The 27924-nt window shown below is 36.1% G+C and overlaps 1 protein-coding gene across 9 annotated transcripts in view; it reads left to right on the top strand.

Moving 5' to 3' along the window:
* Positions 1–23917, top strand: part of LOC119075956 (casein kinase I) — a 72697-nt gene extending 48780 nt beyond the window's left edge. For 2 of the 9 annotated variants that reach the window (XM_037182526.1, XM_037182531.1), the window contains exons 6-11: positions 9467–9581; positions 9659–9927; positions 10003–10173; positions 14301–14378; positions 20989–21095; positions 21346–23917. In XM_037182526.1, coding sequence (XP_037038421.1) covers positions 9467–9581; positions 9659–9927; positions 10003–10173; positions 14301–14378; positions 20989–21095; positions 21346–21397 — 792 coding nt within the window. In that variant the 3' untranslated portion in view covers positions 21398–23917. Of the gene's footprint in view, positions 1–4313; positions 4393–4534; positions 4608–9466; positions 9582–9658; positions 9928–10002; positions 10174–11181; positions 11352–14300; positions 14379–17493; positions 17593–20988; positions 21096–21345 lie in introns of those variants that run through there. The other 7 variants (XM_037182524.1, XM_037182525.1, XM_037182528.1 and 4 more) reach the window with 7 other exon arrangements.
* Positions 23918–27924: the final 4007 nt, after the last annotated feature.

Raw genomic sequence — 27924 nt, 5'->3', positions numbered from 1 at the left:
ACAAATTGTTCCCCATTCTGTGCTTTAAGTAAGATCATCTGACAACAAACAGATAAATAATTTCAATGTGAGCAACTTGTCATTGTGTCACATTATACCCGTTCAAAAGCCTGTTCCAAGTCTGTTTATCTTCCTTTGAAAACCGTTTGCTCGTAACAAAACTGAAAAAAATGATTAGAAAATTGTCTCGTCAAAGAGAAGCTTATGGGATGACATGTATGTTCATTTAAAATGTCCCGTACCATTGGATAAAGAGAGGAAGAGAAAATCGCATTAAAAATTTTTCTAAAGTACGAGGTAATCCAATGTCAAAGTGGCACGATATCCGAATGTAACAAAATGATCTACTTAAGATGTACACTGTGCATAAAATCATCGAATTGAAGATTACGGTTTTTTTTAGTTATAATACTGTTGTGGGTATGGTGGAATTTAGAGGAGCAGTGTCTGCAATGAATTGCTTGATAAATGGTCCGTGTCATAAAAATAACAAAATTTTACACAAGGATTGCACCGTCGATACTTGTCATTTATCTTTCATGGGTTTTGTCTCACGCGATTATATATTGTACGTAGTGTATCATGTATTTATGGTCGCTGGTCCACGACGGCATTTACAGTAATTTTCAATTATCTGTATTCCGGGTGAGCGTAAAGAATGCTACAATTTGCACATCTTACCTATTCTCTCTCATTTTCATAAAGACTTAAGACTAATTAGACCTAAATATAATTACATCCCAGTCTAATTGGACCCAATCCTGCTTACAACTAAGACTAATTAGACCTAAGACTAATGAAACCTTAAGACCAAATAGACCTTAAGACCAATTAGACCGTAAGACCAATTAGACCTTAAGACTAATTACACCTAAGTCTAATTTGGCCTAAAACTGTTTTGACCTAAGACTGATTTGACCAAGAGTGATTTGACCTAAGACTGATTTGACCTAAGACTAATTTGACCTAAGACTGATTAGACCTAAGACTGATTAGACCTAAGACTGATTTTACCAAGAGTGATTTGACCTAAGACTGATTTGACCTAAGACTAATTTGACCTAAAACTGTTTTGACCTAAGACTGATTTGACCTAAGACTGATTTGACCAAAGACTGATTTGACCTAAGACTATTTTGACATAAGACTAATCGGAGCTACACATAGCAACGCGAAAGAGACGAGAAAGTTTAAACCCCCCTTGTTTCACTGACCAACTTGACAGAAAAACGAAAGAAAAATCTTAAATAGATCTGATTCGCGTCGCTGTGTGTAGCTAAAATTACTCTTTGTCATTAGTAGTCTTAGATGAAGACATTCAGTCTAATGAACATTGAGACTTATATTTTGATATGAAGCATAACCTCTAACTCTAATTCCATCCATCAACTGCTGTCTGTTGAAAGGTCATAAGTGTCTTGTTTCATCTCTAGTTTCCCCCATATAACTTGTGTTTTTATCACAAAACTAATTTAACTTGCATGTTCAAGAAAGCGTTAACTATTTTCACGAACATGAAAATAAAAATTGTTGAGCAGTTGATAAGCAACGTAAATATAGACATTACGTCTTCCCCCCGATAAACTTTTTGTTTTAAAATGTTTCAACTACAGCATAGTAACGTGATTGTGACCTCGGATTAAGATAACTGAAAATTTAGTTCAAAAACATTATCGTCGAAATCGATACAACTTTCTTACACCACTGGACGAAATTATTATTATTGTGTCAGGTACGACATACTCGCTTCAATCTCTCCCCGTTGTACTGGATGTTTGAACTTTTGACTGTTCAGTTCTTTTCCAGCACACGAAAATATTTTTCCGGACCCGAGGCATTGTAACAAAGCGAAAGTTTTAAATTTTTTAATGTTCTGCCATATATTCCGATTGCACTTACTGCCGTTATGGCAATGCAAAAGGAAAAGGATTATTTCCAAGATATATTCGCTTCGCAAGTAATTATCTACCATGCGATATCAATGCCGGGTTTTTGGCTGTAGTCCAACAAACCAGTCCACGGTTTGCATATGTTTGAATAGTTACTTGCTGTCTGTTTACCACATTTAAAAAATCGATATGTGACTTCTGTTACCTCTACGACTTTGATTAAGGGGGATCGATTTGTTCACATATGGAATTTCTTGCATTCTTGGACATTTTCCAGCTTTTATTTCTCTTGTAATTCGCTATAGATGCACACGTCAGAAAGCCATATCATTCTAAGGTCGTTTGTTAGCTTGTCAGTGTCGCCATGGCCTCATAAGGTGTGACACTTTTCCAGTCGTCTTTTTGGCGTCACAAATTTTTCACGGGGAAAAAGCATTTTGTTTCGCTAGCGATTTTCTGAAATTGAATGCTTGCTGCTTTTGATTTACCCACTAGAAACAACTTGCCACATAACCACAAACTGTATGTACATAACATCGCGTCAATAATTTTTCTGTGTTTGATTTTGATAAAACATAATCCAACCAAAACAATTCCAACGAACATGAACCAAATCAAATTACAATTTGATAAACAACAAGTCTTATCAACACATTGGTTTCTTGTGTCTTTTTGTTAGAAGTTTGGTGAAGATTTCTGGTTGTCAATTCACAAGGAGTTGGGAAATTAAAGTCTTTGGGGAAATGAGAATTTTCTTCCATAAATGATGTGTACGACATTGGAAATGTGACATCGAAAGAAGGATTTTTCTATACTTTTTGAAATTAATATCGTGGGACTGCCACAATAATATATTTTGACCACGGTATGTCAAAACTACTTTTATTACTTTGCGGTTTCAATTTAAAAAGAAATAAAAGTTGCTAAGAGCCAAAGATGGGCTCACTTAGCTCTATCCCTTAAAATATTCTCTGAACAAGTTCCAAAGCTAGTACTTCAAGATAGTCTAATCAAATACATTGAAAAAGAGAAATATGTTCGCGATTTGAACTAAAACCACTTAAACGTTCGTAACCGAAATGACTTTACCTGTTTCTCGGACCGGGACGAATGTAGTATCAGATCACGAATTCATCATTCTGATGTCGTATGTAGTGTTTTACTGTAAGTGGAACTACTGGTCTGCGTAATTGTTTCGATTAAATAACGAAATTATTTGTTTTATTACCTGCCCATGCGAAAGTTGACCATTACATGCCAGTTGGCCCCCTGCGAAAATGTTCCATTACATGAAGGAATGTTTTCGGTTCATTTTACATGATATCCTTTGTGGTATTGAAATTCCGCATGGGTTAGGCAGTGAAACAGAATCCATAGGAGGTTGCGAAAGAAATTTATTGATTCGGAAACAGTCTTGTGACACTCGCAAACTGACTCGTGTATTTTTGAGCAACTTTCGTCAACTGTCTCTTCGACAAGTGCTGTTATGTCTTCTGCCTTCAGCTCGAACATACGAACTCTAAACTTGCCAAAAAGAGAGCTTGTTGTTCAAAAAACACACTTGTGCGACCTATAAATCACAGAACCGTTACGTCATTTAATGAATTACTTTCGCAGCATCCAATGTAACTTACTGTTAAAGCGTGCACGTTTCAATCAAAATTTGGCAGCACGTTCTAACGATCGACCAATGTTGATTGTCAACTATAGATTTAATGCTATCAGTGCTCGGCGAAAGTGTCAATTGTTGTACACAATGTATCACATAAATCAACAGATTTGCACAACATTTGCCGTTGTGTAGTTCAACTGTTGAATATTAATTCAATTTCGTTGCGAAAAAAAAAAACGAAAACTTTTACGGATTCACGGATTTTCGATTCGAAAATTACTTGCAAAGCCGCATCAAACGTGTGTGGCACAAATCACTGTTCGACATGACACGGTGTGTCTTTAATTGAATTATTTTATTAGAAAAATGGTGAAAATACCTGCGGATGCAGATAGAAAGAAAGAAAGAGAGAGAGAGAGAGAGTCACCAATCAATCATAAGATTATGATTGTCGAGAATGGTGAGCATCAAGGTTGATTGGTAAAATGCTGCGATTTTTATTTAAACTTGAAATGAACACAACGAAAACGAAACACTTCATACACACGGAGAATCCTCTGTTTCCGAACTTATTCCCAGCTGAGTACAATCCTCTGTCCTCTCCACTCCTCCCGTCAAGTTCCCATTATACTGTGCAGTTTTGTTTCTTCCTTCATCCTTCTGAATCATGTTACTATTGTGATCGATTCCAAACAAACTTTTTCCCCATTTTTCACACGACGAACACACACTAAGCAATTTTTGTTGTTTTAACTAAACGAACGTCCATCGTTTTTCTTTCTTTATTTTTATATTCACGGTTTCTGGTGCAGCAGAGGGTATTCCCGAAGTATATTATTTCGGACCATGCGGCAAATACAATGCACTTGTTATGGAATTGCTGGGTGCAAGGTAATTATGATACAAATGATTTACCCCATTTTCGTTCGAGACAGAGACACACATTTTTTGTTTTTGATGCATACCATAAATATCGTTGTATATTCATACCAAAGACACAACCAGACTAAAGTTAAATTTAACATTTTTCCAGTCTGGAAGATTTGTTTGATTTGTGCGGCAGGCGATTTTCATTGAAGACAGTTCTAATGATAGCAATACAACTAGTAAGTAGAGATGATTTGTTGACAAAGAAACTATTCAGCCCCCTGTCGTACACTTCTCGTATTCACTTCAGTGTTCCGTTGTGCAATGAATGTATACATTCCAGGTATGGCCTATTCTTCAACATCAAGTCGATTTACATTGAACGCACTCATTATTTATGTCAAAATCATATTGAAATGAGTGCGTTTGAATACGCTTTTGAAATAGTTATGTCCTCCACGGTCTGACATTTGACCATACCTGGTAGTTTATATTCATTGCTGTTATCAATTGCAACACGGGTTGAAGAGAGATCACGTGTGACAGACTGAGACAGACTAAGAAATGCTTAAACGGTGTGAAAAACTGAAGTGCGCGACAGGGTCTGACAAATATTATATAACACCATAAAGCGATTGCATCTCTTGTTCATTATTATATTACAAATTTTACCATTAGGTTTTTGATGCATAAATGTACAGTTTTAGTCTACTTTTGGATTGCATAACATTTTCCACTTACAATCATTGAAATCATCGATAACCATATCAATCGAATTATTAATAACGACAACCACACGCGCCCTGTCTATTTAAAATTTATAAAATATTTCACCCCCCGTTTAACCTAGAATTTTTACTTGTTTTAGTGAACAAAAGTAGCTAAAAATTACATTGGTTTTTCCATAAAAACTTATTTTTAGTTTATATCACTTGTCGTATGGTCATTTAATGTTTTGAATTTTAACTTTTTTTTTACAAGTTACATATGTAATGAGGACAATATTTTGTGATGCCTTGCTTGCTTTGGATTGGATGTATTTTTAGAATTTAGTTTTTTATTATAGTTATAGACTGTACTGCATTGAGGTGATTGATTAATTCTCCATTTTTATTAATATCCACGCACTAAATTTAGATATTGAATGGCATTATGAGAATGCTTCTGGTGACTTGCTTTGATAGTTATTTTCGTGACAAGGACATACAATGTTCAATTGTTAGTTGTACGTACAATGTTTACATATCGTTGAACAACTCAATAGCGCAGTGTAGTGGCTGACTTTGCAGGGCTTATTATTCGGAATTTAAATTCTTAAATTATGAAAAATTAGATAGCAATGGACCCTTTGCAGTAGCCTACATTTAGGCGGAGAAATATTGCTTTTTTGATGATTTCTCTGAACCAAAATCCGTTTTTAAAAAAGTGAAACCGTTGGAGCACGCAAAAATGTGATACTTTTAAAGAAAAAAACTGGTTTGTGAGTCATACACACACGGAATTTTGAAAACCGACACATTTTCTGTTTCTGTGTTTAACTTGAGTTTCTGATTTCTCCATATAAAAATACATTCAAAATTCACAAAGAACTAGTAAACCACAAAACAGAAAATGTGTCGGTTTTCAAAATTCCGTGAGTGTAGCTTAACCGACTTGAAGAATCCTTTGCAGATTACATAAATCTACACAATCTGCAAAGATTTCTCCAAGGGGGTTAAGGGTTAAGCTATCATCAACAAACCAATTTTTCTTCTAAAAGCAACACTTTTGCGTCATTCAATGGTTTTACTTTTTCAAAAACGGATTTTGGTTCAGAAGAAATCATCAATCAACATTTTGCGCCTAAATGTAGGCTAAAAATTTGCAAATGGAATTTTTCAGAATTTTAGGAATTGAAATTCCTGAAGATCTTCTTGAAAATGCCTAAGAATTCTAAAAAGTTCTTAGGAATTCTCGAAAAATTCCGAATAATAAGCCCTGCCAACTTGTCTGCTTTCCACCATCCTATTGATTTGCCCGTGTGAGAGTTCAAAACTCAACCGCAGACAGAATCTGCTTCCAGGACTTTATTATTCGGAATTTTTTCCAGGAATTCTTAAGACTTTTGAGAATTTGTTAGAATTCTTCGGAATTAAAATTCTGAATAATAAGCCCTGTCTACTACTCGATTGAGTTGCCCGTTTGAGAGTTCACAACTCAGCCACAGACAGATGCAAAGCCGATTGTCAGATTTGTAAACAACACAAGAGGCTGATTGAATCGGTTGAAGTGAAGTTAAGTACAGAGCTTTTACACGGCTTACCGGTAAAAACATTGTTGGATGAACCGGCATATTCGACTTCATCGCCTATTTTTACGAATTAAATTCCAAAAAATTCCAAAATTTAAGAAAATAATTCAAGAAATTAGAAATTTTATGGAATTAAATTACTCAAGGCCCTGACGACTTCTACTAGTTTCGCTCCTAGTACACATAGATGGCATTAGCTAACCACTCGCACAGTAAAATAATTTGATAATTAAAGGGTCTCAAGGAATGGAATCATAAGCAGTGAAAGTATCGGTTGTAACGATCTAGCGCCAATCATTTCGAGGGTTGTTAGGACAGATTATTTTACTACATAAAGGCTGAATGTGCGAGAATTGCTTTGTTTTCGTGAGCTTTTCGATTTCGAAGTTACGATTTTATCGGCAATTTCAACGAGACGGAAATAGAGCTCACTTCAATAGAAAAACATCAATCTAACAGTTACGAACTGTCAGCTTAATAATTTTCCATTTACTTTTGTAACATGCATTCTAGGGTTCTTTTCATGCGTGACCGTTGTTCATAGAGGAATAGTTCTATTATATAACTAGGATGAAAAGTTTGAAGTCCTTGTCGGAATGCTGAACCGAAACGAGAGTGCTAACTTATTGAAAGTCCGCTCACATATTTTCTACACGTGTCGTGATATGAAAGCATCATTATGCGAAAACATTGTTTTTTGTGAGTGGGTGCAATTTTCATATGCTTGCACGAAAATGACCTTTTTCCTGTTGAATGGAACTCAATTTATTTATTTTTTTGCTTTCTGTCTTTTTCTTTAATAAATCAATTTATTATAATCCCTTAACCTTCATAGTGCGTGGGATGCTAGGTATTCTTTCGTGTCTTGGCGCGTGTAAAATTTTATTCAACTCATGGAAACCTACTCGTCGTCGGCTCCCACAAATATTTACTCACTTACGTGAAAAGAATTCTCTCGGTATACGAATTTACACCTATTCAGGAATGTCGTGTGGTCGCTCCATGTGATGCTAATATCTGTTGGTGCCTTTCATTTCTCACCAAGTAATAATCTCCTAGTATTTCTGACCTACTAATTTGGTAAACCGTGCCAAAGTAGCTGAATTTCGATGTGTTCGTTAAGCGAAATCACTTCATTCCTGACGCTAATTTGACAAGCGGAACGATATTTGTTTGTATTAACTATCTATCGCCGAACAAATAAAACCAAAGCAGAAATGTGCGGTGATATTGTGGTTACTGCAGTCGATAAATAAACAAACAAAAAACTTATAATTTTGTTCATAAATTTGTCACCTGAAAATGTATTTTTGTTTTTCGACGGTTTGATCAACATTTTCACGGCTTTATTGATTTTTTGTTAAGTTCTATTTAAAAAGCGAATTACACACAATGTGTGGTTGAAACGATAGCGCGGTTTTTCGTTTCAAGTGTAAAGGACATTCAAGTTTTCAGTTGTGCGCGAGTTCGTATAAAACGAACGAACGAACTTTTTTTTTCATTTATGTTACTTTCGTACATATAGTCCGGGCGCTTATGTCATCTCATCGGATTCAAGGTTCATTCATTCATTCAGTTACCAATGAATGAACAATTAATAGGTGGCCAACTACTCAATTAAATTAACTCAATTAAACCAACTACTCGATTAAATGTCCTAAGACTGGTGCGGTCATCCTATCCTAATTGATAGACTTAAGAGCAATGAACAACCTTTGCAAATTTGTAGCCTATATTTAGGCGGAATAATGATCGTGTTTCGATGACTTCTATCGTTTGAAAATGTAAAACCTTTAAAGCACGCAAAAATGTGTTAAAATTTTTAAGGAAAAATTGGTTTACGGTTGGAGAAATCTTTGCAGGTTGAGTAAATTTGTATAATGTGCACAGGCTTCTCCAAGTGGCATAAGTTACCCACAAACCAATTTTTGGAGCTTTAATAGTTTTACTTTTTCAAAAAACGATTTTAGGTCAGAGAAGTCATAAAAAAAACGAATATTTTTCCGCCTTAATGTAGGCTACACATTGGCAAAGGGTCCATTGCTCTAGCCTACATTCAGGCGAGATATCGGCTCTGCGCTTGGCTTTACTTCTGATAGTATTTCCTTACTCAAGACAAAATGACGGAAAAGTGACAAAAAATCCCTCTAACTTTTAGGCACTTTCCATTCATTCTTTTTATCGCCGTTCCAAGATTTGTGTAACTACAAGACACTTTAGAAAATTGTTGATTTGCGAAAGAGAAAGGTTTTTGGGGTCCCAAGTTTTTTTGGAGGATAGTCGTCAGATTGACGTGTTTTCAATTGGATTGAAAATGTTGCTTAATTTTTGAGTTTTTTTTTTGTGTTAAAACGGTGAAATAACCGTAACTACTGCTTTACCGTTGCCGGAAAAAAATTAGTTCTGACTCCTCTGTCACCCAGTCCAACATTTTATAGGAAAAAAAAAATTTGAAATCCCGTGGGGCCACTTTTGGTGACATAAGCACCTGGACTAATATTTATGTATTCACAAACGAAAAGCTCTAAATAGCTTTTATACCAGCAATGCATGGTGCTGTATAGCGGTAATATAGGTACACTAATTTTGGGTTGGCTTTTTTTCTTGTTGTTTTTATGTATCGTTTGTGTATAAATTAACCATTTCTGTTATGTTGTTTACTGGTAATAATCGCATGTTAAGGGAATTAGCTTTTAGTTCGGAATGAAATTTGCAATTAGCAAACAATCCATTCCGCACCTGACAAAATGACGGTTTAATGAATTTCCCTCACTAAAATCAAAATGATTTTCCTTCCATCCATTTTAGTTGCATCGGATTGAATACGTTCATAGTCGACACTTAATTTATAGAGATGTGAAACCAGAAAATTTTCTTATTGGACGGACATCGACGCGACGGGAAAAAATTATCCACATTATTGGTAATGAGACCCGTCACACGGGACACACCAAAGTTCTGAGAATGCACACTTAACCCCATCACGTTCTTGATTTACAGATTTCGGATTGGCCAAAGAATATATTGATTTAGATACAAATAAGCATATACCATATCGGGAACACAAATCATTAACGGGAACAGCACGATATATGTCGATAAATACACACATGGGCAGAGAACAGTCGAGGCGAGACGATTTAGAAGCACTAGGACACATGTTTATGTACTTTCTCCGAGGTTCGCTGCCATGGCAAGGTTTAAAGGCTGATACGCTTAAGGAAAGATATCAAAAAATTGGTGATACAAAACGTGCCACACCGATAGAGGTAAGCGCTTGACACGGAACAATTGATTTTTCTCTGGTGCGATTTTCATCGGATATTTCTCATCGGCCCCCCCAGGTACTATGCGAAAACCATCCTGAGGAATTTTCAACCTATTTACGTTACGTTCGTCGATTAGACTTCTTTGAAACGCCAGACTACGATTACTTGCGTCGTTTATTTCAAGATTTGTTCGATCGAAAGGGATACGTGGACGATGGCGAGTTCGATTGGACAGGAAAGACTTTGGTGAGTGTGCGATGATTATTTTTGTTGTTTGTTTTTGTTTGTTTTCGTTTCGTACAATATCCACGATTCGACATGAATGAAAAGAAGAAGAAAAAAAAGAATGGTCGAAGCTCTTGTGTCTGTTCGATCGGTTCGAATTCTTTGGTTGTCTATGAGAAGTTGCAGGAAAAAATCCCCTTTCTTGGAAATGTGAATTCCACTTACCGACTGGATGCTAAATTTAAAAAAATTAAAAAAATCTCTTGGGGTGCTAAATTTATTAAGGAATCGTAGGAACCAACCTACCACCACTAACATAATACCGAAAGTCCAGAATGGAACCCAAAAAAAAAACTCAAAAATTCTTCAAAATCCTGAAGTTCTAGAACTGGGAAGATGGTGAGGTTCTAGAACTTTGGGAAGCAATTATGCTACAGCCAGATGGTGGACCACGTGAGGTGCTAGAATTTTGGGAACCAACATGCTACAACTTCAATAATACCAAATGTCCAGAAAGGAACCCAAAAAACCTTGGAAATCCTTCAAAATCCTAAAGTTCGAGAACTGGGACGATGGTGGACTAAGAAGAGGAAGACAGGTGTAATTTTGTCGAGTCGCACGATTTACCCTCACTCATGATCCAGTGAACCGATTTTCCTAAACTTTTTTTCCCGATTAGTCTGGTCAATACCTCTCATTTGTGCCATTAATGTTGTGCGCTCCAACAGGCTTCCAAAATAGCGTTTTTTCAAGCGTAAACTTCATAATTTGGGTGACTGTGGTTTGTTTGGTGCTTCTTCAACGATGAATACACCGAATGACTCTGATGACGCCTACATTTAGGCGATATATCAGTTGCGCGCCTAAAGGTCTGCAGATGGTATTTGCATACTTCGAGGCGTTTAAGCCGGTTAAACTCTTCAGCCATTCGAAACCGATCGATTTTTTTCCCCTAACACAAGAGCCAAGACCATTGAAAACACCTAATTGCCTTGTCTTACATTTTATCGCTAAATCAACATATTTCAGGATGATGATACCGAAGAATTGAATAAGAAATTATAGTCGCAAATTGAATTGTATGAATTGAATGTACACGCCGATGATCAGTCAATTCGAAAAGAAACCAAAAAGCCCGAATTCCAAAATTATTTTCGTCACAAAATTTGTTTGTTCATTTGAGGACAAAATCATGAAAAATTTTTCGCTTAATTTTTAACATTAAATTTTCTGTTTTGAATTAATTTACATTTTTAGCCGTCAAATTTCCATGTGTTACGACAACTTCGTAACGCACCACCATCTCATATAGCGAAAACGAAGTCGGCAAAGGTGACATATTAAATTGAAGTTTTAGCTCGTAGCTCTCGTGTACTGCTAGATTTTGTGAAATTCTTATTGCTTGAAACGTATTTACTGGGAACGGAACAAGAACGGGGGAAGTGTTAAGGCTAAGGGCAACCTACGGCATAAGTTCTGTCAAATTTTCATTTTGTTGAACCAATTTTGCAATAAATCTCAGTCACCTTTTCGTGTGATTATTGACCTCGGCTTCGTCTCGGATCAACAAAATTCACACAAAAACTCGACTTTTCAACTTTATATCCCTAGTCATGTAAATGACTCCGTCGAATTCATCTCGACCTGTTTCTCGGCCTAGACACCATTCGTAAAATCAATTAGAAGAAAAAACGCCCAGAATAAATAGGGTAAGCGTACCAATCCTCGGACAAGAATGAGTTCATCGGACACCTATTGTTCTATCATTCATCAACAAGTTTATGAGTGAAAGAAGAATTGGTGTGCGTGAACTCACTCTTGTCCGAGGATTTGGTACGCTCACCCTACATCGGTGTCAACAGATGCTACGCAAGACAAATGGGATAACAATTCCGAAGAAATTCGTTCTCTCGAATGTCTTCCGCAACAATTATTCGTGGATTATATTTGAGAAAAGAAAAACGATTTACCGCACGGGAAATTTTCAATTCCATAATAAAGTGGTGTCTCTTCCTGTCTGAATGAAATTATGTGTACGAGAAGGCCGCTTGTGAAACCAAAAAAAAAAACCTTTCAATTTACATTCGCTTAAGACATCCTTTGAGAGTATATCCGTACTGCAAAATTGTATAAATGGAACATTGTTACTGTAACGGGCAATGAAGCACCTGATGCTACTGTTGTTTTGTGAGTGTTTGTGTGTGTGAACTTTTTAGAGAGCTTGATTCGTCAATCAATAGGTCTGTTCCATCGTGCTGTAAAAACGATTTTTGACAAACCAAAAACAAACGAGAGCATTCACTGAACTCAATGCATTTGCGAGCATTTCGTCAACAATAATTTTTTGGTTATGTCACTATGGATGACATATTAACAGCTGACATAACCTAGAAACCGACCTGTTCTGAGAATGAAAACGAAAGTGAATCGTTAGACTCGAAGTACGACAGACCGGGAAGTCAGAAGTCTCAAGCCGATCATTCCATTTCATGTTTCACATCAAAGCATTCAAAAAAAGAAACCCAATTGGCGCTGCGCAAGTACGTCTGTATTTTTTATTCAATTTTCAAAATTCCGTAACGTCAACCCCCCTATCTAACCGTAGACGATAAACCGGTAAGAGTTATTTGCTTTAGTTTGTTTTTCCTCAAACATTCGTAGTTAGTTGACAATGAAATTGGCAAGATCAAAAAATGTTCCGATTTCTTTGGTTGTGCTATCACAGTAGACCAGTCAAGAAATGCTGAACGGCTTGTTCGTAGTTTTGTTTCCATAATATTGCGCCATATTCAAAGTCAATGATGTATAAAACAGGTGTCAGCACTGGATTTATGCATCATTGATGCAAGCTAGATGAACTTTCAATGCACTCAATTTTCTAAGTGTAGACGCTTTGTATCGATCATTGTCGAGTACTTAATGGGTGATGTGCACTCGAATTGGCAGCGTTTCATGTCCGTGACAATATTAAACGAAGAAGCAGAGGTCAAATCTTGTTTACGTGATGGCGATGCGTAAATGTGTCATTACTGACGTCCTTGAAAATTGTTTGTTTTTGCATTCAATTTGCAAATGCACTACGTACTTGCTTGGAAATTTCCTGGCTGGTGCTACTCCTCGGCTCGGACTACATAATGCGCACTGATCCGATTAAAATCAAACCGAGCCATGAAGGAACAGAGCCAGTCATTTATTGCTATCACTAATCATCCGTCCTCTGACATTTACGGACGGGATGGCTCAGTGGTTACCTACTGACCTTCCACCACAATGATCCGGGTTCGAGTTTCGTGTCAGACAATTCCACATTGAATTTGTCTAGCGATCATAACGCATCGGTAACGTCTTAAAGTTCATTTAAGCTTCATTCAGCAACAATTTACAAACTGAATGACTCTTATGTCATAACCCAAATACGATGAATTGATGCACAAATAATGTCTAGCCTACATTTAGGCGAGAAGATATGAGTTGGGCGCCTATTTATACTCAGAGAGTATTTGCATACTTCGAGGCGTGGTTCAGAGATCACGTTAAGCTGGTTGTCCAAACTGGACTTGTTATTGGCTGTAACAGGTGTTAGCGAGATCGTTAAACGAACAAATAAAATTTTTTGTCGCTGATTCAATAATTGGTGGCAAACGTATCCGTACTGAGATGCTGAGAATGTTTCTCGCTTTCTGGGTGTTATGAATGTTTTAAGGTCTTTGAAAATTTGCTCCATTTTGACGTAATGTCTACTTTTCGAGTTTTACCATTTCCTTCGAAATGAAACTACCGTAGCCGCTGATCAACTGAATGAGTCAGCAATTTGTCGTTTTAACCACTGTTAGTAACAGTCTGTTACTGTTTACTGTGTCAGTATTTCCTCCGAGAAAACTGTGCAAACGCTCAACCCTATCTGCGCAACAGCTCGATCTATTCCGTTCACGAATGTCGGTGTTTCCAACTTTCTTCCTTTACCTAAGTATCCGAACTCGTCAACCCTTTGGTATCTGAATAGGCTAACAAGTTTTTAGTGAAAATAGTCGGTCATTGAACCATTTGCTGCCTAGCTAGAAAAACGTTGTCGTTCAATCGAAATCGATATCAAGCTTTTGATTGACTTTTGAAACTAACCAGAAAATTTAAAAATTATTTTTTTCCAGTCTACTCCAGTTGGTTCCATACAGACAGGACATGAGGTGGTCGTGTCACCAAACCGTGATCGTCATGCTAACGCTAAGGTGATTACAGCAAAACCAATTAGAATTTTCCGTTTTAATATTCTTTTGTGCATGTTTTGGGATATGAAAAATGATTTTTCGTTGAGAATTTTTCTTCAAATTTTTTTTTTATTTTTTGACCTTTGTTCGATAATAATTTAACAAAAACCAACAAAATTAACAAAACCATTGAGCTTTTCCACTATGAATAGGACATCGATTTATTTCAATATGATGATTCCGAGTTTTTTATGGATGACGGTCTTTTGATACTCGAGGTTAGCTGAATGAGATTCAATTTTAATTCAGTCGAGACATTGATTGTAGCTAATTGCTAAAATGTCACTTTGATATCGCATAAATTTCTGTCGATCAAACAGTAGTAGCTAGAGATCGTTACAGTGCAGTAGTCCATTCTGCTTTTTTCACATTTCATTAAGATAAGAAAATGTTTCGGAAATGTCCTAGTAAAACGTTCGGACGGCCTTTATGACACAATTTGTTCGTAGCCGAGGATGACATTGGAAAGGAAAATAAAATTTTAAACTGTCGGTTATCGAACCCCGGCATTCTGTTCAGTGATCAACTGTTTTCATGTACGGCTTCTTAAAAGCCGATTGTCAAAAATATTCTTTTAATTTGGCTCGGACGGTTTTCAAGCTTTAGAAATATATGAGGCTTAGGCGAAGTCATAACCTTTGATGTGTTGAAACCGTTTCGAAGACTAACACGCACTTTGCCAATTGGTTCAAACAATACTCTAATAGAGACTGTTGGGATCAAAAGTCGGTCTATTCCATCTGTCAAAATGACGTTTAAAACGTCAAACTAAAGTAAATATAGAAATTGGTCGTTTAATTTTTGTTAATAATTTTACATTTAGAGACAGTAAAATTTCATCATGAATTTGCTTCAGCTGTTTGTCAGCTGATCCACACAAACAATCGAAATTGTTTATACGGTTTTACAACTACCAAGCGGATGCGTATAGCAACTTCAATCGTATAAACAGTTTTGGTTGTATGTGTGGATCAGCTGAAAAACAGCTGAATCAAATTCATAATGAAATTTCACTGCCTCTGAAGTAAAATTAAACTTTGTGACCACTTCGCTAATTTAGTTTTGTTTGACGTTTAAAACGTCACTTTGACGGATGGAATAGAATGAGTTCTGACCCCAACAGTCTCATGTGTTTTTTTATTAAAGCTTTCAATTATTTAGTCACAGACGACAAGCAAGTAAAATTGCCCGAATTTGCTATGTCGCTTGATAAAAGCATTTTCAACCATTTCGGTCAAAATCAGATATGTTTCCACCCTACTTGGTAGTTTAAAGACAATGTTAAGGGATAGCAGACTACTTTAGCGTAGTCACAATTCTTCAATCACAAACCTAATGAGCCGAGAAAATTCTTGCTGAGTGTAACGCTTCTGATGTGCTTCGTATTTGTCATTGTTAGTTGTCGTGAGAAGATGTTGAAAATTGTTTTGTTATTTTGATATTCAAAGCGGGAAACGAAAATGTTTCATCTCATTAGTCGGATCTGCCATCAAAACATCCGACGTTTTTTTTATACATCGTCAAAATTAACATCATAAACCCATCGGTTAAATTCAATTTTAGTTTATGTTCGCGCTGAGAAGAAAATGTAAATTTTTTTCATTCCATTTTTCCTCGTGTTGACTGACACAGTTTTAAGTTACATTAAACGTATTATGTCGAAACAATGGGTAAATTATGCAAAACAAGCCATCACAGCATTGGCGATAATCAAAATTGTGTGGGTCGTAGCAGTGACCGAACGGAAGATTTTATTTGAACATAAATTTCAGTCCTGACGCGCACTTACATTTTACAATCGTTTAACACTAAATTCGGGGCATTATGGGGGGTTGGTTAAAAATTTGTCGGATCAAATGGAAATCCTCCTTCACGGAGTGCTGAAGGCAAAGATAAAGTCTAGGCGCACGACATTATTATTTACCGTTTCGTCTTTCGTATGATCGCCATTCGCCAATTCTTCAGTCGGTTGCTTTTATCATTCGTTATTGATTGAACACAAGAGAAAAATGATCCACGAAAACTTTCGTATTTGACCTGGAGCCTGTCCATAAATCGCGACGAAAACTGACAATTTTGGACTTTTCATTTTGTCTTGCGGCTGACAGTTCACACTCAATTTTGTCTGGCAATGGTTTTTTTGTTCATTAGGGTCCGTGGGCATCGAATGACACCAATTTCAGATCAAGGGCTTACCACGACAAAAATTTTGGCTATTTTCCAATTTCCCTTTTGTCTGGCATGCAATATGAATTTTCCAGGAAAATCGTAGAACATTTTTTGTCACTCGTATTCATGGGCACCTTCTAGCATCCAAGAGAATTCCAGGACCATATGAGTTACTCAAAATACCACAGGCTCCAGGTCTATGTGCTCTGCAATAGAGTAAAACTTTGAGTATATGATCAAGCTATCCAAATAAGTAACTGGAACATTCATCAATTTGATTTAGATTTGTTTATGATGTTAGACCATTCATTGCGATTTGTTAGCCTCATCGAAACGGCTTATCGACAACAACGATAAGAATTAGCGCAGAACACTAGCTGGGGTTCTCTAATTTACCGAAGTGTGTATTTTAACAATCGAAGTATCGAACATTTGGTGATACTACTTTTAACAAATGAAGTACTAGATTTGACTATTTTGTTGCGGTGCTTGTCGTTTCTATGAGATTAACAAAAAACCCATCCGACAATCTCATTTAATTTAGTTAATTTAGCTAATTTATAAGAATGTTATTCAATTACCAGACTTGATACTAACCGAGACTTTGTTTGTGTTTCTTTTTTATTGTTTTTTTATTGCGCTATTCAAAACACACACACTGTTTGCCTGCTCGTCTTGTGTGCCTAATCGTCTACGAAATACTCAATTTGTCTCTACCAATCGGCCAAAACCATTTGACAAAAAAACAAAATCAAATTTGCTGTGCGCTTCAATTCGAAAACAAACCAATTAAAAAACCTTTTGACTAAAAATGGTGCAAATCCACCCACACAACACGCAAAATTAAAAAAAAAATGAAAAAACAAATCCGTTGCTCCACATCATTTGTCCCATTAAATATGCACAGACAAATGCTAAAAGTGGAGTTGCTGCTTGGCCGGATGTTCAAAAGTCAGGAGCAACCTTGGGAAATCTTACGCCAGCTGACCGACATGGTTCGGTGCAGGTACGTTGTTGTTTTTGTTTTGTTTTTTGATTTGCTAAAAAATTTAAAAACTTTCGAGAATGAAATAACGAAAAAAAAAGAGAGATGACCTTCTTCCCTCCATTTGCTGATCCGAACAAAAATTTTTAATTTTTCTTTTGTTTTTTGTGTGTGGTGTACATTTGTAGCATTTGCTCGGACCATGTTATCTTGTTTGTGGATCCAATTTGCCACGATTAAATGTTTGGTTTTTTTTGTGTGTATAGATTGGCGTTCAAAGTAGCACGTTTTTTGTGATGTGTGTACATGTTTTGGATTTTGATACATTTTTTGTTTGTCGGTATTTAGCGTTAGACTTTTCATTGTATTGTGGTCAGTCCCTAGTCGATAGAATTTGATAAGAAAAAGCTAAAACAAGTGAAGCCACAGAATGGCCTCTGTATCCATGACGAGGGAGAGTCGTAGAGTATGTTAGAGTTCTCTACAACAATTTCCACGACGATTTCGGATTGTAGTGAAACTATTTCCAGAAATAGCGACCTTAGAAGACCTTAGATTTTGTCGTTTTGTAAAGTCCAGAAATTCTAATCGTCTTCAATTCACCTCCAAGCTAACAAAATCATCGAAATTCTTACTTCTCTTACCCTCTCTGCGGCAAATTTCAAATTTCAAATTTAATATTGTTTCAAGTATACCACCGCAGTTATCATTGACATGATTGTTCTAGAATTGATGACGAAACTAATCCAATGAGGGATTTTTTTGAAAGGGGACCAGGCTTCTTCGTCTGAGCTTTTTTTAATGACTCTTTGTTTACATGGCCACTTTCAGAAAAATCCTTCAATAGCTTACAAAAGTAAGCTCGAATGTAGACGTACACGAGCAAAAGAGGACATGCCAAGCAAACAATGCTTTTTGCCATATGGGAATATTACAACTATTTGCTCATACCTTAGGACGTAAACACACGAGCAATTTTTCGTTGCTCAGATCGACAATTAAATACATTTTTCATTGCTTTTCATTAAAATGATAACGGCCGCTCACGCCATTGACATACAGCTGTCATTCGTATATTGTATGCGTGTTCTTCATCTCAAAAACAATATCATTTCTCCCTTGTAACGTAACCTCACTTTGGTTTCGTTCATTCATTCATTCATTTCTAAAAGAAAACTTAAAGGTTTCCACTCGACAGAACTCAGTGTGTGAGCCGTGAGAGAGCAGGCTGTCAAGTAAACAAAGCAAAAACTAAAAAAAATCAATTTTGTCTCTCACACTGAGTTAACCCTACGCATGGCTCGGAACGGGTCGGGTTCGGTCAGACCGAAACCCGAACCTGATCTTGACCCGAACCTGAACTAAGAATTCGGGTTCAACCCGAACCCGACCCGAACCCGAAGTTATTCAACCCGAACTTGACCCGAACCCGAATTTGCATTTCGGGTTTGACCCGAACCTGATCTGAACCCGAGATCTTCAAGCAAATCAAGTCCGGTTCGGGTTAACCCGAAATTTTTGGCATTTTTTAGTGTAAAATTTTCGGGTCACCCGAACCGGACCTGATCTATTTGAAAAATTCGGGTTCAGATCAGGTTCGGGTCAAACCCGAAATGAAAATTCAGGTTCCAGTCAAGTTCGGGTTGAATAACTTCTGGTTCGGGTCGGGTTCGGTTTGAACCAGAAATCGAAAATTCAGGGTTTTGTCAAGTTCGGGTTGAACCCAAAGTCTTAGTTCAGGTTCGGGTCTAAAACCGGTTCGGGTCATAACCTGAACTGATCAGGTCAACCCGAACCCGTTCCGAGCCTTACACTGAGTACTTTCTTGGTAAGTGGAAATCAAGACTTAACTTGGATGTATTTTCAAACGTATTGTCGTGTCCAAAGCAGAAACATTTTGAGAGTCTCTGATGTTTCATGAAGGTCGCCCGGTTCTTTGAACTTCCCAATCCAACTCTGCCATTTTCTCAGATTCTTAGTTCATGGATATATCGATAATTCTGTGGCTTCAAAACCGTACCCTTGCTCGAGCTTTTTAAAATTGGAAAATATGAAAACATTTTCAATTCGTTTGGAAACTGTTCCCATAGTTCCTAATAGTGGTTGTTCTTCTGTTTATTTCTTTTCCATTTTTCTTTTCGTGTCGTGCAGACTCTCTTATTTTTGGCCTTTTCACTTCTAATGTTTTCTATTGATTTGTTCTACATACTTTCAAGGTACATTTTTTACGATTAATACATTTTACCAGACTTTGAAAAAAAAAACAATTTTCTAGAATTAGTGCGAATGACATTTTAATTAGAGGTTAGTTTGAACGATATGCTACACGTAGACAATATAGTCGACATTGGTCATTTAATGCTTCCCAGGCTTTCTATGCATATTGCTTCCCAATATTACTTTGGTTAACAAAAAATGACGAAAAACAAGACCGAATCTTGCATGTTGATTGAATGAGATATGGCCGATTAGAATACGTTCAAGGGAGGGCAAGAACACATACAGTTTTCTGTTGAGTCTAACTCTCTTTGCCAGCCAAGTCAACCAATTATAGGCCATTTATTACTGCGCTTCGACTGACACCCAAAATATTCAGTCGAAGCAACGAGGACAAGTATGATAAATGGTACATCGGGCCTACGAACTCTTAACATTTTCGATATGTTGACATTTTTGAATGTAGCTTTTCGAGTCACAATTTCAAAGGCAAAGACTTTAGCTGAAAACACACGAGTAACTTTGTCCTTCTGGGATGATCGACAAGGTAGCACAATTGCCGATCTCAGCAATGCAGAATTCCTCTTGTGTTTCCAGCTTTAACTTCTCGAAAATAAAAAATTTTCTGACGTCAGCCGAACAAGATTTCAGATTTAGGTCAAGCTAGTTAGTTCAGGTTCGGATCGAGTTCAGGTTCGAATTAATCTGAATTGAAACAGGTCAATCCGAACCCGATCTCTTACTAAATATCACAAAAATGTCTGTGTTGAAGCTCACGAGAAATCGGTGCTCGCACATTGGTTGGCTTGTGGCTATCTTTCACTACTAAACCTAAACGGCAGTGGACATGTTTTTGAACCAGGGGTGAAGGATGAACATTAAGGTTCAATTGCTATGTGAACGAGTAGAATTTGTAGTGCGTAGTGTTCATTAAAATATGGTTTCCGGGAACCGCTCGAACGGATTGACTGCATGATGTAATTTAGTGGTAATGGAGCTCCGATGGCATAGACCTAGTAGAGCTTTTGTAGCCGTAGTTCTTAGTCATTTTTTAGGTAAATTCTTTGATTTTCAATCGAAAAATTCCAAGCAAAAATCTCACGTGACGCCACCGGCAAACCATCACCCGCTTATTTCTACAAAACCTTCGCCGATCCGCTAACTTCATTTCCAATAATTTATCGGCAAAAATATTTCCAGGTTGTGAGCTCAACAAACGGCGAATTGAACGCTGACGATCCGACCGCTGGCCACTCAAATACTCCAATTACTCAGCAACAAGAGGTCGAATTAGTCGATGAAACGAAGTGAGTTTTTTTGTGTGTTAGGGGTTTTGTTAAGAGCAATAAACCCTTCGCAAATTTGTAGCCTACGTTTAGGCGGGAAAATGTTCGTTTTTTGATGAAGCACTCAAAAATGGGTTTTACTTTTTCAAGAAAAGATTTTGATTCATCATCTAAAACAAACATTTTTCCGCCTAAATGTCGGCTACAAATGTACAAAGAGTCCATTCCTCTTAAGTTTTTCACTTTGAACTAACCGTTGTCGTTGTTTCAGATGCTGTTGTTTCTTTAAGCGAAAGAAGAAGAAGTCGTCACGACAAAAATGACTAGAAGCAGTGCAATGTAGTCCCGAACGTGAAGCAGTCACTTTGCTTCGTGCCACGTCACATTCGAATTCCCGGGATAGTGTTTTAAATCCAAGCCAGGACTATATCCAAGCATCGTCGCAACACACTTTGCGTTATCCATCCGCGTCGTTGCTGACGCCCACACCAACCAATACACCGACACTTCCTTTGTAATAAAATATTTAGGATTTTTTTTTGAAAGTTTCATTTTTAAATTTAAATTTTTTTTTCTTATTTAGAATTTTAGTTTTTACAGTGGAGAATGTTTTGAATGTTAAAGCAATTTTTCTGTTTATTTTGCGTTGTGACGAGAAAATTTTGTTTCGTTTTTCCTTCTGAACCAAGAGCGATAAATTATGATTTTTTGTGTGTGTGTGACCGTTCGTCCGTTGTTGAACTGTATTACACTTCCTAGGAAAATGTTTTCTTCTTTTTTCGTAATAATTATTGTTTTGTTGGACACATTAAAGAGAAGAAAAGAAAGTGCGGAAATTTATGTGCATAAAAACACCGATGGTGGATTTAGGGATATTTATGTTACCGATACGGGATTGTTGTAATTTGTTTCCCGGATAAAAACGCAAACTTCCAAAATTTTTCGTTTGTTTTTTTCCAATGCCAAATTGAAGATTTTCGAGTGAAAATAGCAGATTACGTCGAATGTTGCGAAAGTAATTCATTACAAGTGACAATTGGGTTCAAAAGTCGTTCTATTTCATCTGTCACAGTGATGTTTTAAACGTCAAACATTAATAAATATGCAAAGCCGCCGCCACAAAATCGCTGATTTGTCGTTAATTCTATTTTACTGATAGATTTTAGGAAAAATAAACGATCTTGTGACAAAGTCGCATATTTTATTCCATCTGTCAAAGTGACGTGTTAAACGTCAAACGAAAAAATTACGAATTAGTCATTTTGTTAGTAATATAGAATTAAAGACAAATCAACGACTTTGCGGCGACGGCTTCGTATTTTTATTTATGTTTGAACTTAAGAACGTCAGGTTGACGGATGGAATAGACCCACTTTTGAACCCAACTGTCATTTGTAATAAATCAATTTCACATCATCCAGTCTGGTTAATTGCCTGTTTCATGCGAGCAAAAGATTTGATTATCACAGCGGAATTCACGTAAAATTAATCAATAATTTTCCTTCATGTCATGGATCACTTTCGCAGAGGACACACTGCTTTGTAATGGTCAACTTTCGCATGGAGATTGCAATAAAAACTTTTATTTTTGTTCGTTTCTGTTGCCTAAATTGAAGACTTTTTCGATTTAATTTTTTTGATTATAAATTTTCGTTAAATTTTCGTTCAGTTTTTTCGGTGTTTTTAACGAATCGTTAGACTTTATTAGTTTTGCCAAATCATTTTTATAAGAATTATTTTGTTAATGTTGGCTGCTGGATATGAGTCACCAGTGTATGAGGAAACAACTGTTCCCGATTTATTGATGAGATTTTCTCTTCGTCCTAAAATTAGAAAGCAGCCCGGCTCTGCCTATACAATCGCCAAACATGCGATGGAATTCATTGCGTGCGATGTATAATTCTTTGTGGATTTACTAGCCGGGAATCTAAAAACCTAAATTCGAATTCGAAGCCACCGAGTCGGGAAGAATATTTTTGGGTGGCACATTTAGCGTCTTCAGAAGATTTCAAATGTTTACCCGACGGTTGCAAGTCACATTTAAATCCAAAATTCTGTCACCGAAGACAATCATTATAGGTTCACTATGTCGCGACGAATGTTAGTCAAAATTTTCGATGATCCTCTTTATTAGGTTGCGCGGGAGAACCTTGAAGGAATATAAAATTCGTCGAGATGTTCTTCTGCAGATTATTAAAACTTTACATTACTCGTTTCGATAAATGAATTATTTCGGCTAATCCGAACGCACCATACGGTAAGCGCACCAATAATCGGACTAGAATGAGTCGTCGTACATCTATTGTTCGCTCATTCATAAGTATGATTTTATTATTGAAAGAACAAAAGGTGCTTGTGGACTCATTCTTGTCGGAGGATTGGTACGCTTACCCTATACTGTGTTATGTGATCCTCGTCTTTGGATCGAGTTGGATCTGCTTTTAAGATATTCTATTTAGTGTGATTGTTGAAAGTTAGATCGATCGTTAAAAGACTTCCTAATCCTACAGCTATATATCCAGCAGTTCAATTAATTAACATCGGGATGAATGAACCAAATCGATTAATTTTTTGGATTTCTTTCCAAAAATTATTTATTTAGTCCTAAGGTCTCCGAGGAATTTGGGTTCGAATTTCCCTTAATAAAATTGAGTTTTTTTTTTGTTGTTATCCAATGATACAAAGGATAGAGCGGCACAAGAGGTCTGCTTCAATCCAATGACTAAAATAATAAATGTGGCTTGTTGAATGGTAAAAAATTCAATTAAATTTCAACTGAAGAAATAAAGTAAAATTAAGTGAAAAAGAGGAGGAAAATAGAAGAAAACAAAAGAAAAATTCAATAAAAAAAACACAGAAAAAAAGAGAGAGAGAAAAATTAAATTGTTAAAAGTGAATGAATAGGAGGAGAGAGAGAGAGAGAGAGAGTAAATTTACCTTAGTCAAAATGTTCTAATTTCAGTTCCTTTCGCACTAAATATTTGCATTCAAGAGAATTTTTGTTTTATAAATATCGAAGCAGATGAAGAGAAAGAAAATCTTCACGAGTAAATAGAGAGAGAGAGAGAGAAAACATTGTGCTCCATTGTTAAATTAAATGTAATTGAAAAAAGTTGTTTTTTTTTTGTATAAAACACGATAAAAAATAGAAAAAAAAACGACGACAACAACAACAAAAGAAAGAAAAAACATTGAAAACGAACAAAGTTCCAATTAATGACTAAAAAAAACAAAAGAAAAATATTTTTAATTAATTTATTTTCATTTTTGTGATCTCTATTCCATTTTTTTATGTTTTACTTATTTAGTGCATTAAACAAAACAAAACATTTAAGAAACTAAAATTTAAAAAAAAAACATTAAATTTTGCGCGCATTAATAAAATCATCAGCTGCAGGAAATCGGATCAGAGCTACTGGCTATTTAAATAAAAGAAAAAAAAGATTTAAAAAAAAATCACAAATCCTGTGTATAAACTAATAAAAACAAAACAAATACAGCAAAAATGAGCGGGAGAGGGGCAGAAAAAAACATTTTTTAATGAAATAAAAGAAAAAGTGAAAAATGGAAACCAGAAATAACCGAGAAGAAAAAAAAAACAAAACATAAAATCAAGTTAGATAGTATTAAGAAGCTTTATATCACATCGCTCCTGTTTCATTCAATTTAAAAAAAAAAGAAAAAAAAATGAAAAGTGCGAAAAATTCATTGATTTGATGTTTAAAAATTAAATTAAAAAAACAAAACAATTTGTTGCATGCCAATTCATAATGTGTCATGACCGGTTCATCAAACAAGAACAATCAACCAACGCTACATCAGAACAACCCAGCCACAACAAAACAACCATTCATTTTATCAATTTACTCATCATTCATTTCCGTATTGCCTATGTGAATTGCGAGCGTGTGTGTGTGTGTACGAATGCTTTCGATTAATGAGTGTGCGTGTAAGCCCGTGTGTTTGAGACTGTACAAAGCGATGAATAATAGCCAGCAGCTACCTGGTTTTTGTCACACCTATCATCTTTCAATAAAGGCTCTGTTATAGAGCAGAAGGGTGCGAAAGTGGTTTGCCGATCGAAAAGGAAATATTGTCAAGCGGCTAGAGAGTCATTTTAGATTTGAACGAAAATATGTTACCGAACAGCGCGGAGCTCTTTTTTGTGAGTTTTTTTTTCCGATTTTTTTTTGAGTTTCTTTGAGTCGTTTTTGGAACTTTTCGGAGTTTTTCGGAGTCTTTTTCGGAGTCTTTTTCGGAGTCTTTTTCGGAGTTTGAAATTTTTCGTTTATTTTCAGAATTTTTCAAAATTAAACCCTAGTACAGAGACTCCGAAAAATTCCTCCGAAAAAATTTCAGATGCCCTGGTACAGTGTCTCCTGTTGAATTTGGGCAAAGAGGACAATAATTGCATTTTCTTTTGCCTTAAGCAGACACGTTTGGTGCCCATTTAAAAATTTATTGTTCGCAGTGTCAGACTGGCCATATTGGAAGTTCTGACGATTCCCGAAGAGCCTTTTGCATTTTTATATCGACAAAGGACCTTTTTTTTCGAATTTTACTAACCTTTTCCTGCGGAACTGCGGAACTAGTTCGTGGCGTCACTGAAAATTTAAAGACGTCACTGGTTACTGATTACGAGTCGGTGTCCACATAGGGTCAGTAGCCCATTTTACTTGTTACAAATTCCCAACTTTCTTTAGCAAAACCAAATTTTCATGTTGCGCTTCCACTCTACTGCAATCATGAACGTCAAAATGGGTTAACAACCATTATCTGACAGTTAGGTAATGACCACGTCAAATGTTCGGGCAAGAGCAGTGGTTTGTGTATTTAGTTTCTCTTAAAATTCTCTTAACTCTGCGTGTGGACTCCGCTTAGTTTTACGGAACTACAGTTAACAAATAGTAGGTCTTTTGTTCACCATAAATCAATTGTGTCCTTCTCCAAAATTTAGTTAAAACGGGCGTCGTCCTAAGTAGAACGTAAAACTATTCCTTCATCTCAGACTGGAGTATTAAAGAGAAACAGTAAAAGGCTGACAAGTACAGACATTCTGGGGAGTACCAATCTTGGCAAAAAAATTGTTTTGATTGAAATATGACAAGAGAAATGCAAAATTCAGTCAAACGAAAGACGTTAAGTAATTACAATCCTACGTCAAGGTTTCAAGGTGCAATAATTCCACGGAAAATTCTAAACCATTTTGTCAGTGTAAATATTTGCCGCCGCAATCGGGGCAAGACATACTAAAGTTGTCCTTTATATTTCCCGGTTAGAAATTTATCAAAATTGTTCATCAGAACCTCTAACGAAAAAAAAAGAATTCCGACGATCGAAATGTCATTTTCTTCGGGCTAACCATTATATCGCACCCTTCTCAATCAATAGCAGTTAATTTTACCACTAACCTTTCACAGACGGCAAGCAGAATATGTTGACTATCAGGGCTTTAAGTTCCATCGATCGAAGAATTTTGAAGAAATTTTGTACAAAATCTATTACTTCAAATTGTTTCAACATAAATTTTGCTATGAGTTATAAGATCATTATAACCGATAACCGATATGGATGAGCCGTCCGTGAAAGGTTTAAGTTGTGAATTACAAACATTAAACAATGAATTGTAAAGACATTGTAAATATTGAAAGAAAAACATAAAAAAAACCAGAACGGAAACCCAATTTTTATTATCCGCATAATTTTCTAATTAATTTTTTTTTATAAATTAAATAAAGTAAAAACAAGAAAACACAAAATATCACACACTGAAAAACTATATAAAATAATGGAAGATGAAGCAGAGCAAAGTAATAAGAAAGAAAGAAAATTATTACAGAAAATAGCATTTTCCCTTAAAAAAAACCCAAGCAAAAGATAAAAATTAAAATGAGAGATGAAAAACCAACATTTTTATGTGTAAATACAAGATGAAAAACAAAATATTATTATTAATTAATTAATTAATTACAAAAACAAAAACCCAACAATTATTAAAAACAAAAACAAAAACAAAAAAAATTAATAAAAACAAAACGAAAGAGATAAGAAGTAGACCGAACGCCTCTGCTATATCAGTTCGTCATATCGGGCTACGGTTCGAAACCCATGCCATATTGCCACATTTTACCCACTACGAGAAATGTTTTGTTAGATGAATTTTATTTGTGACCGCCAGAAGGATCCTAACGACAAATAAGCCATTAGAGAATATCTCCACCGTCAAACATCACAGAAAATCCACATTGTCAAAAGGAATGCATCGACTTCGCCTCGTTGGGACAAGCTTACGACTAGTACTAAAATATTCCGCTTTCATCACTAGTCACAAACGGCATTTTCTGCGCCTGGATGATAATGAGGCGAAACCACGATAACATAAAGAACTCAGTCTGCAACCATTTTCAATTTTTCTTGGCAACCATCGTTGCACACTCGATCGTGTCCGAAAAGACAATGAAATTCCATTGTAGTCCCTGTCGATGGCCCTGTGTACCTGATGAGAAAATTACTATGTGGATGCTACCAAAATATTGAACTTTTCGATCGTAGTTGCCATGACGAAAAACGTCAAATTATGTTACTCAGTAGGAGAATAGTATGTTGTGTTACAAGTATTGTAATGTTGATTTTTTCAGCACTAGACCCAAGTTTTCCTTACGAGCGGAGCGAGTAAGGAAAATTGGGTCGTGTGCTGAAAAAATCTCATTACAATACGTGTAACACATCATGCTTTGTGCCAACCGAGAATTGAAATAGACAAATGCACAAAAATTCAGAATTTTCATTGTAAACAATCACTCTTCGAATTTGATCGATCACGTTGCCTTGCATTTTTTTAAAACGAATG

The sequence above is a fragment of the Bradysia coprophila genome, unplaced genomic scaffold (assembly GCF_014529535.1).
Source record: "Bradysia coprophila strain Holo2 unplaced genomic scaffold, BU_Bcop_v1 contig_232, whole genome shotgun sequence".
NCBI classification, from domain to species: Eukaryota; Metazoa; Arthropoda; class Insecta; order Diptera; family Sciaridae; genus Bradysia; species Bradysia coprophila.
Note: the sequence above shows the minus strand (reverse complement) of the source record. Positions and strands in the feature narration are given on the sequence as shown.